General features: G+C 45.6%; 1 protein-coding gene across 1 annotated transcript in view; it reads left to right on the forward strand.

The window, feature by feature from the left end:
• Positions 1 to 12307, forward strand: part of NANS (N-acetylneuraminate synthase) — a 29204-nt gene that overhangs the window by 13049 nt on the left and 3848 nt on the right. The window contains exons 3-4 of the mRNA XM_004322803.4: positions 10182 to 10281; positions 11090 to 11244. Coding sequence (XP_004322851.1) covers positions 10182 to 10281; positions 11090 to 11244 — 255 coding nt within the window. The remainder of the gene's footprint in view (positions 1 to 10181; positions 10282 to 11089; positions 11245 to 12307) is intronic.

Consider the following 12307-nt stretch of genomic DNA (forward strand, 5'->3'; position numbering starts at 1 on the left):
GAAACACTTAGGATTCTTTTAGTCAACTAGAATATTTGAAGGGAGCCCAGTTCCTTCTCTAGGCGTCTGACCTTTTGTGTCACTATTCCAACCCTAAGATATGTCTGTAAATTGAGTCAAAAGAAACATAACTCTAGCCTAAACTATTGGTAGTTTAAAAAAGGGGGGGAAGCAGAGAACCTAGGTGTCTGTGAAACTTGACAAGTCCAGGCTTCAGTTCCGTAGCCCGCTTACAGTAATATATCTTATCCCTACTATGCCCCATTTTGCAGATGAAGAAATGGAGACTCAGAGGGGCCAGGAAGTTTGTACAGTGTCACACAGCTGGGAAATGGGTCTTGAGGGCAGATCTGATGCCTAGTGCAGTGTGCTTTCTGCAGTCCCTCAGCTGCCACCTGGCCGTCCGTTCGGGTGTGTGTGGCTTCCCAAAGCTCAGGAGAGCCTTTGGGCTTCCCCCCTGCTCTTCACCACTCTCGATGTTGGTGGCTGGAGAGTCTTTGGGCCCAAGAGATGCCCTGGGGAAAAGGGGACATATTTTTAGGAAAACCTATCTAAAGTGGTTACTGGGCATTTTTCTGATCCCATCTTAAATAGTACCTCCTCAGGAAATTCTTCCTGTGCCCCTGCTTGGTTCAGGCCCGTCCTTCTGTTGTGTTCTCTTGGTTTTCTTTTTTTTTAATTAATTAATTAATTTATTTATTTATTTTTGGCTGCATTGGGTCTTCGTTGCTGCGTGCAGGCTTTCTCTAGTTGCGGTGAGCAGGGGCTACTCTTCGTTCTCATTGTGGTGGCTTCTCTTGTTGCAGAGCACGGGCTCTAGGCACACGGGCTTCAGTAGTTGTGGCTCACAGACTCCAGAGTACAGGCTCAGTAGTTGGGGCACACGGGCTTAGTTGCTCCGCGGCATGTGGGATCTTCCCGGACCAGGGCTCAAACCTATGTCCCCTGCATTGGCTGGCAGACTCCGAACCACTGCACCACCAGGGAAGTCCTGTCTCCCGATTTTCTTTACTTCCGTAATTACCGCTAACTATTGCTCCTTTCCACCAGGCTGTTAACACCACAGCATCCCCAGTGCCTGGAACGTAGTAGGTGCTCGGGAGATGTTTGTTGAGTGAATAAGTAAATAAGTGAGCCAAACAAAAGAGAGGGTTGATGGTTTTTATCAGATCCTTAAAGGATCTGTAAATCAAAAATGTTAGACAAAAAAGATTGTGGGCTTTGGGATCTGAAAGACTTGGGTGTTTTTTCTGGTCTTGCTATTAACTAGCTGAGTGATTAAAAGTAAGAATCTTCAACGTTTCTTGAGTGTTTATGATCTGCCAGGTTCTGTGCTAGGTATTTTAAATGTATCAGCTCATTTACTCCTCTTAACCCCTTGAGATAGGACAGTTATTATTCCCACTCTACAGATGAGGACGCTAGAGCACGGAGCGGGTTAGCTGTCAGTAGCTGTTGATCAGCAGAGGCTGATTCCAACCTAGGTGACTCCAGAGCCTGCCCTCCTGACCATACTCTTCTTGCATCTCTCGGGCCTGTTTCCTCATAGGTAAAGGGCAAGGGGATGGATTAAAAATACCCAGAAGTCGACTTCCCTGGTGGCGCAGCGGTTAAGAATCCGCCTGCCCATGCAGGGGACACGGCTTTGAGCCTTGGTCCGGGAAGATCCCACATGCCGCGGAGCAACTAAGCCTATGCACCACAACTACTGAGCCTGCGCTCTAGAGCTCGTGAGCCACAACTACCGAGCCTGCATGCCACAACTACTGAAGCCCACGTGCCTAGAGCCCGTGCTCCGCAACAAGAGAAGCCACCACACTGAGAAGCCCACACACCGCAACGAAGCGTAGCCCCAGTTCACCACAACTAGAGAAAGCCCGCGTGCACCAACGAAGACCCAATGCAGCCAAAAATAAATAAATTTATTTTTAAAATAAATAAATAAAAGTAAAAATACCCAGGAGGTAGGCTTGACCTGAGGAGCATGGACACCCTCATGAACCCAGGTCCTGGCACAGTGTTGACCCATAGTCCATGCTTAGGAAATAGCTTGATAGGAAGGTCATGCCCAAGAAATGACAGTTTTCATTCCATGCTTGTTTCACGTACTGTGGGTTCAGAACCTTTGGGGATTGCTCTTTGGTAACTGCCTGTAGGGCTCATTCACTCAGGGACAGCTAAATCTTAGTCCTTGGAGAGGGCTGGTTTGGGTTCAAGAAACTGATTGTTCTTGGGTCAAATGTGAATAGACTTAAAATTCCTGGGTGAAACTTTTGATCTGACCAACTTGGTAACAAGTCAGTAATGAGGCAGATTCGTTTTTTTGTTTTTAATTTTTGGCCACACCTCTCGGCATGCGGGATCTTAGTTCCCCAACCAGGGATCAAACCCGTGCCCCCTGAAGTGGAAGCACAGAGTCTTAACCACTGGACTACCAGGGAAGTCCCTGGAGGTTCATTTTGAGGCAGATTAGTTTTTGCAGGGCCCATAAACAGGCTCTGGAGAGAATTTCCAAGGAAGTGTACAGATGTATTTTGGATCCCTAGTACTGTCTTTGGAATAAGCATTCAGGCATACCTCGAAGATATTGTGGGTTCAGTTCCAGACCACCGCCATAAAGTGAATATATCAATAGAGCAATTCAAATGAATTTTTTGGTTTCCCAGTGTTTAATTAACAGCTTTATTGACATACTATACAGTTCAATCAATTAAATTGCACAGTTCAGTGGTTTTTAGTATATTCACAGAGTTGTGCGACCATCACCACAATCAATTTAGAACATTTTTATCACCCTAAGAGGAAGAACTATACCCATTAGCAGTCATTGCTCAATTCCCTCAATTCTCCCAACCCTAGGCAACCTCTAATCTCCTGTCTATCTCTATAGTTTTGCCTCTTTTGGACATTGCATGTAAATAGAATCAGATAATATGTGGTCCTTTGTGTCTGGCTTCTTTCACATGGCAACATTTTTTCAAGGTTCATCTGTGTGACAGCATGTGTCAGTATTTCATTCCTTTTTGTTGCTGAATACCATTCAATTTTATGGCTAGACTACATTTTATTTATCCACATCTCAGTTGATGGACATTTGGATTGTTTCCACTTTTTGGCTAGTATGAATAGTATGAGCAATGCTGTCACAAACATCCATGTACATGTTTTATATGAACATATTTTCATTTCTCTTGGGTGTATATACGGTAACTCATGTTTAATTTTTTTCGAGAAACTGTCAGACTGTTTTTCAAAGTGGCTGCACCATTTTACATTCCCACCAGCAATGTATGAGGGTTCCAATTTCTCTACATCCTCACCAACATTTGTTATTACATGTCTTTCTGATTCTAGACATCCTAGTGAGTGTGAAGTGATATCTTATTGTGGTTTTGACTTGCATTTATCTGATGGCTAATGATGTTGAGCATCTTTTCGCATGCATATTGGCCATTTGTGTGTCTTCTTTGGAGGAATATCTATTCAGATCCTTTGCCAGTTTTAAAATTGGGTTATTTATCTTTACATATTCCTGATACAAGTCCCTAATCAGAAACATGATTTGCAAAAAATTTTCCCATTCTGTGGGGTATCTTTTCACTTCTTGATGGTGTCCTTTGAAGCACGAACATCTTTAATTTTGATGATGTCCAATTTTTTAGTTTTTTCTTTTATGCTTGTCTATTCTTGTAATTTAAACATTTCTCAGTTTTAAACCACAATGTGATATCACTGCACAACTATCAGTATGGCTAAAGGCTAAAATAAAAAGTGATGGGACTTCCCTGGTGGCGCAATAGACAGGAGTCCGCCTGCTAATGCAGGGGACACGGGTTCGATCTCTGGTCCGGGAAGATCCCACATGCCGTGGAACAACTAAGCCCGCACGCCACAACTACTGAAGCCCACGTGCGCCTAGAGCCAGTGCTCTACAGCAAGAGAAGCCACAGCAAGGAAAAGCCAGAGCACCACAACCAAGAGTAGCCCCCGCTCGCCACAACTAGAGAAAGCCCGCGCACAGCAACGAAGACCCAACGTAGCCAAAAATAAATAAAATTAAATCTTAAAAAAAAAAAGTGATGATAACACCAAATTGTGGCAAGGATGCAGAGAAAATGGACCTCTCGTGCATTGCTGGTGGGAATGTAGAACGGTACATTCTAGAAAATTCTTTCCTTTTTTAAAAACAACTTTATCAAGATATAATTCATATACTGTACGATTCACCCACTTGACGTATACTGGTAGTTTCTTATAAAACTAGACATGTGCTCATCATGTGACCCACCAGTTGTCATTTGGTAATTTATCCCCAAAGAAATGAAAACCTATGTTCACCCAAAAATCTGTATATGAGTGTCCATAGCAACTTTATTTGTAGTAGCCCCAAACTAGAACCCAAACTTTCTTTAGGGGATGCATCATTAAATAAACTGTAGCGTATCCACACCACGGAATACTACTCAGCAATAAAAAGGAGTGAAAACTGATGGCTGCCACAGCTTGGATGGATCTCAGGGATACTGTGCTGAGTGCAAAAGCTTCTCTCAGAAGGTTGCATACCGTACGGCTCTGCTTATTTAACATTCTCGGAATAACAGAATTATAGAGCTGGAGAGCAGATTAGTGGTCGTCAGGAGTTAGGGAGGGGAGGGCTTGGAGGTTGATGTGGCTATAGAGGGGTAACATGACGGGAGCCTTGTAGTGGTGGCATAACTCCGTATCGGGCTGTGGTGGTGGTCCGCGTGAGTCTGGGCACGTGGTAAAATTGCAGAGAATTAGATACGAGCACACTCAGATGGGTACATTTGAAAATGGTGAAATCTGAATGAGATCGGTGGCCTCTATCAACCTTACCCTCCCAGTTGTGATATTACACTGTAGTTTTGCAAGATGTTACCACTGGGGGGAACTGTAAAGTGTACATAGGTTCTTTCTGTATTATTTCTTACAGCTACATGTGAAGCTATTAATTATCTCAAAATAAAAAGTTTAAAATCTAAAAAAAAAATCCTTGGTTTAAAAAATTTTTTTTTTTGTTGCATTGGGTCTTTGTTGCTGCACGTGGGCTTCTCATTGCATGGCTTCTCTTGTTGCAGAGCACGGGCTTTAGGTGCACAGGCTTCAGTAGTTGTGGCTCGCGGGTCTAGAGCGCAGGCTCAGTAGTTGTGGCGCACGGGCTCAGTTGCTTCGCAGCATGTGGGATCTTCCCGGACCAGGGCTCGAACCTGTGTCCCCTGCATTGGCAGGCGGGTTCTTAACCACTGTGCCACCAGGAAAGTCCCTTAACATATTTTAATTCAGTAAATATGAATAGGTAGAACCTGCATAAACAGAAACTCAGTAGAGTCCTCAGTACTAAGAGTGCTCTCTAGCGCAGACTCTGGCTGGATGGGCCCGTGGTTAAGTGTACAGACTCTGGGGTCACATTTTGAGTTTGAATATGGTTTTGCCCGTCATGCCTGCTGAGTCCAGGTGGAGGTTATTTACCTTCTTTGTGCTTCTGTTTCTTCAGCTGAACCCATCTCGTAGGGTTGTTATGAGGATTAAATGTGATCACCCATGTAAAGCGCAGCACACAGCCAGCGCTTAGCGATGTTAGTTACAGTTCAGGAAACAGCCTGGGCTGAGGATCGGGACATCCGGGTCCTTGCCCTGCTCTGCTCTGAGTGTGAGCTTGGAAGAGTCCCTTCCCTGCTGTGGGCCTCCATTTCCTTTTGTGTGTGAACAAGCTGCTATCCAAAGGCTCTCCCTGCTCTGTTGTCCTGAGCCAGCATAGAATCAGAGATAGTGTCACTAAGGTGACTTGGATTTGGGATGAGAACTTTCCTGTCCAGTACACGTTTCCAGGCACCGGAGCTCCCGGTTGTGGACTCTGAAGGGGGTGCATCTCCTTGCATCTGCTCAGGAAGTCACTTCTTTAGGTCTTTCACTCCCCGGTGGCTTCGAGGTGGGAATCAGGAGCAGGTGGGAGAAGGAGAGGAACCTGGCTGGGTGTTGGTAGCTGGGGCTGACTCTCCGCAGGTACCCTCTTGGTTTCCCAGGAAGCACTTCTCTTTGGTGTATAAACGCGTGCTCTGCGGACACCCTCTGAGTTCAGGTCCTGGTACTAGCACTTGATCGGTGGGCTTGGGCTGGTCATGTAGCCTCTTTGAGCCACACGTGTCCAATCTGTAAAAACGGGGTAATCAAGATGCCCACCCCAGAGGCTGCAGTGAGGACCCAGTGAGGTGAGTCTAGGAGGTGCAAGATCTGCACCCACTGAATGACAGCTGTTCTGTTGCTCAGAACCCTTTTCTCTGCTTCACACTAACAGGGCAGGGAGGCTCCTCTCTCCTAAGAATGCTGTTTGTTCCCCACTAGTCTCCTGACTGACCTGGGCATAGGCAGTAAGGAGAAATGCATTCTTAAGAGCCTTTGCAAGAGTTAATTTTCTTTGCCGGCCAGGTCCCTTTGCCAAACCAGCAAGTCCTGTCTACCCGGCTGTTGGAGGTGGTTGGTTCCTTGTTCTGTGTTTACCTGGCAAGTATCTCTGAGTATTTACCCACCCAAACTTCCTCATGGATAGTAGGCATTTATTGAGTGCCGATTTTCTCCACTCTGTGTGCTGTCCTAGGGCATTCTTTGTGTGCTGAGGAAAGGTTAAGGCATGGTGGAACGACCTTTGTGAAGACCAAGAAAACTGCCAGGGCACACGGTCAAAACTGCACGGAGGCATGTGGAACTTGACTGAAATGAGCAGTGTCTGGTCAAAATGGAGGGTTCTGTTGAGAAAGCAAATGGGAGCCGTGACATAGAGGTGGCCCCTGGAGACCCATTCCGGCAGAGCTGCCCTTCCCTCCCAGCGCCTGCCTCCACGGTGCCCTCTTTCCTCCACCACCTCTGCCACAGGGCACCCCCTGCCTACGTCGTGGTGCACTCTGACAGGGCCACCGGGCTGAGGGCAGGCCCAGCCTTTATGGCTCCGTGCTTCCCCCCTCATCATTTCCTCACCCTGAGCAGCTCTCCAGCACCCCCTGTTCTCCCCAGCTCATCACCATGGATCCAGAAACCAATGGGAGTGGAAGCAGCTCTAGAAAAATCCCAGCTCCACTCCTGTCATTTCTGTTACCCCTTAGATCAGCGGGCCCCCAAATTTCTCATGGGACATGATGTGGAAAGGGGGTTCTGTGGGCACACGTTGTGGCAAGGGGGTTCCTCATTAATTCATTAATTTAGAATCAAAGCCCCTTCCCCAAATAAATAAGGGTTCTGAGTAGAATAAGTGTGGAAACACTGTAAAATAGCTAGACAATTGTATTTACTGGGACCCTCTAAGGGAGAGTCTAACAATGCAGCATTTCACCCAAACCAGTTTGCTAGTGGGACTGTTTTCTGTGTGTTTAACCCAGTTGGATGCCCAGGGAGGGTCATACTCAGTCGAGTTCCTTTCAGACAGACTCAGAAAGCCTTTATGATGTGTGGGGTGGGAGGGAGGAGAAGTTGTGAGACTGCCTGGCTGCATTGTACCCCTAGATGGAAGGAGGACAGACAGCGGCGTGGGCAGGGCTAGAGGAAGCCAGGGAGTCCACAGAGAGAAGGCAGCCACTGGCGCTGACCTAGACTGAGGGGCCCTGGGCACAGTAATATTGCCTCAGGATGGAAGGCTAGTATCTTCCAGATTACTACGGAAGTTGGCACCGTTTGCAGGGATTAATCCAAAATGGCAGTTTTCTTTTTCTTTTTTTAATGTTTAAAGAATGCTTTCTCTACTTATTTATTTTTAAAATTTTATTAATTTTTGGCTGCGTTGGGTCTTTGTTGCTGTGCACGAGCTTTCTCTAGTTGCAGCGAGCAGGGGCTACTCTTTGCTGAGGTGTGCGGGCTTCTCATTGTGGTGGTTTCTCTTGTTGCGGAGCACGGGCTCTAGGTGCGTGGGCTTCAGTAGTTGTGGCATGCGAGCTCAGTAGTTGTGGCTCGCGGGCTCTAGAGCGCAGGCTCAGTAGTTGTGGCTCCTCGGCTTAGTTGCTCCGTGGCATGTGGGATCTTCCTGGACCAAGGATTGAGAAAATGGCAGTTTTCTAAATGGCCACTAGATGGGGCTGGCTCCCCAGGAGGGCTGCAAAACGAGATGCACCTTTCTCCTCCGGCAGGAATTTCCCCTTTTCCTCACTTGAAAATTGTAGAGCTCCATGCAGATTTTACAATCAGTGTAGGTAAGCTTTTAAAAAATTTTTTATTGGAGTGTAGTTGCTTTATAATATTGCGTTAGTTTCTACTGTACAGCAAAGTGAATCAGCTGTACATATACATATATCCCCTCTTTTTTGGATTTCCTTCTCATTTAGGTCACCACAGAGCATTGAGTAGAGTTCCCTGGGCTATACAGTAGTGTAGGTAAGCTTTTGCAAAGTGTGTTTTCTGCATTTGGCCCCTCCTTGCCCCTGCGCGCTCTGCACCTCTCCTGAGTGGGCTCATCCATCTCTTTATGCCCTTGGGGACTTTTTCATCATGAGCCATGCTCTCACAAATAGAGCATTTTACAGACGAAAACTTAGTGTAGGGTTTTCCCTCTTAAAATAGAAAACACTCTTCATCTGCCAGATGGAGTGAGAAGGGTGGGAACATTAGACTTTGTTCAAGAAATATATTAAAAACAAATGGTTTTCAGTTCCACCTTAGGGCTGGTTAACAGTACGAGAGATACATACACAGGAGAGAGTGACATAGAAAACTGTGGAAGGGAAGAGAGAGACGAGGAAGACATAAAGCAGAGTGGGGGAAGGCAGTGGTGGCTTAGCCCCTTGGAGGGGAGTGGCTCCTGGGCCATCCTGAGAGGTGTCTCTTAGACTGAGGGGGTTGCCTTCTGCCTTGGAACTGTTCACTGGCTGGTTGGTCACTCTGTATGAATCACCAGCAGCTCTAACCCCTACATTATTAGAGGATTAACATATGAAGAAGGTGATTCTCTGAGTGAGACCAATGATTGGAGTAGCTCATCACCTGCTGGGAAGATGGAAGGGAGCTCAGGCAGTAGTGGGTTGATTTAAAGAACCTGCTGCAGAATTGCCTTCTCATATTGTTCCTTACCACCCCCGAGCCCTTTGCATTTTCATGCTGGTAACCTTGCTACTTGCTACTCAGAGTATGATTCACGGAGCAGTAACAGCAGTGTTACCCAGGAACTTACAAGAAATGCAGACTCTCAGGCCCCACTCTAGACCAACAGAATCAGAATTTGCATTTCATTTGGGCAAGATCCATGGCAGGTTCATGTGCCCGTAATAAAGCGTGAGAAGCACTGACCTAGCTAATCAAGTCTTCCAAAGTTACTTCTGAGACTCAGCCAGCATTTTAATAGATGGAACTTAGATATTGGGAAACGTTCCAAGACATTGATTCGCCCTACTTCTGATTTTCAACTTCAATTTAAAAAAAATAGTAATGAAAACAGTAATAGTAATGTAAAATTGTAATTTTACAGCAAATTGAGATTTTATTCTTAAAACTTGTGGTCCACTGATTCCTTCAGCAAGCATTTGCTGACATTTGCCAATTTCCTGAGTGTTATTGATGAATCCCAGGTAAGGATGGTGAAGGGCCCTAGAGAGGTAACCTCAAACAGTGACGTTGTGTCCAAAAAAGTGACTGAGGTTCGTTTTGTCTGTGGGCAGCATAGTTTGAGGTCTGAAAGGGCTTGGGTTTGATGGGCCCCGCCAGCTGTGGATCAGTGTGTCAGGGCTAGGCCATCAAACGCTCCATTTTTGGCAAGGATTGAAATGGCCTCTCTTCCGGCTGTTTGGTCCTGAGGAAAGGATGAGGCCTTTGAGGGACTTTCACTTGCTCACTGCCTGCTTTGCTGGGTCAGGATTAGGTCATGACCCTTTTTCGTTTGTTTACTGGGGCTCCAGGCCCCTGGGGAAGGAAGGTCTGGCCAGGGTTCCGATTCTTTTCCAGTTGCTCATAGCCAGTGTGTGCCAGCACGCAATGTTTGTTGGACAAATGGATGGGTGGATATGAATGACGGAATGTTTGAATTTGAATGACATGACATAACAAATCTGTGTCTGCTTTCAAGTTGTTGAGAGAGTCCCTCTTGCTGGGCAAGAGGGGTTTTTCTCTTTGTATGTGGCTCCTCGCCTGTCTTCAGGACAGTGCTTCTGAACAGTCGTGAAAAGGAGCTCCCTCTCGGATTTTTGTAGATGGCAGTTGAGTTTCTGCATGAACTGAATGTTCCATTTTTCAAAGTTGGATCTGGGGACACTAACAACTTCCCTTATCTGGAAAAGACAGCCAGAAAAGGTGAGTGTTTAATTTTTGTCATACATCTGAGTCCAGACCTTCATGTTTTCACCCTGCTAGTAATAACCCACTAAAGGAGTCTGCTGAAGACAGATTTTCCAGTCAGCCTATACTCCCACTTTTTCATGTGCTGACTTGCAAGGAAAGAAATGAAAAATAAGACAGTTTTTTAAAAGAATTTTAAAATTATTTTTAATTTCTAAGAAAATATTTATATAAAATTAAGGATATGACAGTATGTGTCAAACTTCTTAGAGGAAGCTCTGACTTTGAGAAGTATTCTGTAGGTATAATATCCAACCTCCACACATCACAGTTTGTAAAGTGGTTTTACAACATGACTGATCTCATTTGATCCTCATGACAATCCTGGGACTGACGCAGGTCATATGATGATGATGCTTTCTACTTACTTCACTGACGAGGCATCTGAGAACACACAGCTAGGACACTGGCCGCCCCGGGCCTCACACTCTTGAGCCTGGGGCAGTGCTCACCCTACCACACTGTGCAACCTCTTAATCCAATGAGATGCTCATCTTTCTCTAAAGAGTGTGAAATTCCTCTTAATTGGGTTCACTTTGCTGAACAATAATGTTTTATGGGGGTGAGGGGAGTCTACGTTTCCCGTGGTTGAGAACAGGAACCCACCAGGCTCACCTCCGTTCCCCCACTGTGGCTGGCACAGTGCTTAAGAGATGTTTGCGGGGTTCAGTAGAATGATGAAACCAACAGCAGGGGTGTGCTTAAGGGAGAGTCAGAACCCGTAAAAAGAAAGTGATGATGGTGTTGGTGTTGGGTCCCTCAGGCCGCCCAATGGTCATCTCCAGTGGGATGCAGTCCATGGACACCATGAAGCAAGTCTATCAGATTGTGAAGCCCCTCAACCCCAACTTCTGCTTCCTCCAGTGCACCAGTGCGTACCCGCTCCAGCCCGAGGACGTCAACCTGTGTGTCATCTCGGTGAGCCCGAGGGAGGGCCCTTGTCTGACTGGGCCGTTTGCTGTGGGGAAGATGCAGCCCAAATTCTAACCAGTCTTGACATGCTTCGTAATTCGAACATCCTTTGACGATCTTGCTGTTGCAGAATCAAATTAGAATCAACTATGCAGTTAAGGAGTCCGATACATTCTAAAGATTACAAATTACGTTTTCTTAAAACCAACCTTAATTTCTCTCATTATAAAATTTAAGGGGGAGTCTTCATAATTGTCCATATACCTTTTCTTTACCTGTGTGTATTGGCCATCAGCAGTCTGTCTTCTGTGAATCGCTGGCTTTCTTAGTGAGTTGTGGGTTTGTGTTTGTAAAATATACATATGATTTACCATCTTAACCATTTTTTGGCGTCCAGTTCAGTGGCATTAAGTGCTTTCACACTGTTGTGCTACCATCGCCACCATCCATCTCCAGGACTTTTTCATCATCTCAGAGTCAAACTCTATACTCATTAAACACTAACTGCCCATTTCCCCTCCCCGAGCCCCCTGGCAGCAGTCATTCTGTTTTGTCTCTATGAATTTGACTACTCTAGGTATCTCAAATAAATGGAACCGTACAGTACTTGTCCTTCTGTGTGTCTGCTTTCACTTAGCATAATGTCTTTAGGGTTCATCCATGTTGTAGCATGTGTTAGCATTTCATTCCTTTTTAAGGCTGAAAAATATTCCATTGTATATATGTACCACATTTTGTTTATCCAGTCATCCGTTGATGGACACTTGGCATGGTTCCACATTTTGGCTATTGTGAATAATGCTGATATGAACATCGGTGTACAAATACACCACTTTCCTCCATATTGACAAACAAAATACCCATTTTGTTTGTCAGTGGGGGAGGGGGAAATGGGCAGTTAGTGTTAATGAGTATAGAGTTTGACTCTGAGACGATGAAAAAGTCCTGGAGATGGATGGTGGTGATGGTAGCACAACAAAACCATTTTGGGATGGTTCCACCTTTTGGCTATTGTGAATAATGCAGATATGAAGACTGGTGTATAGAAATCCGTTTTTCTTCATATTGA

Source organism: Tursiops truncatus, chromosome 6, assembly GCF_011762595.2.
Source record: "Tursiops truncatus isolate mTurTru1 chromosome 6, mTurTru1.mat.Y, whole genome shotgun sequence".
Lineage (NCBI taxonomy): Eukaryota > Metazoa > Chordata > Mammalia > Artiodactyla > Delphinidae > Tursiops > Tursiops truncatus.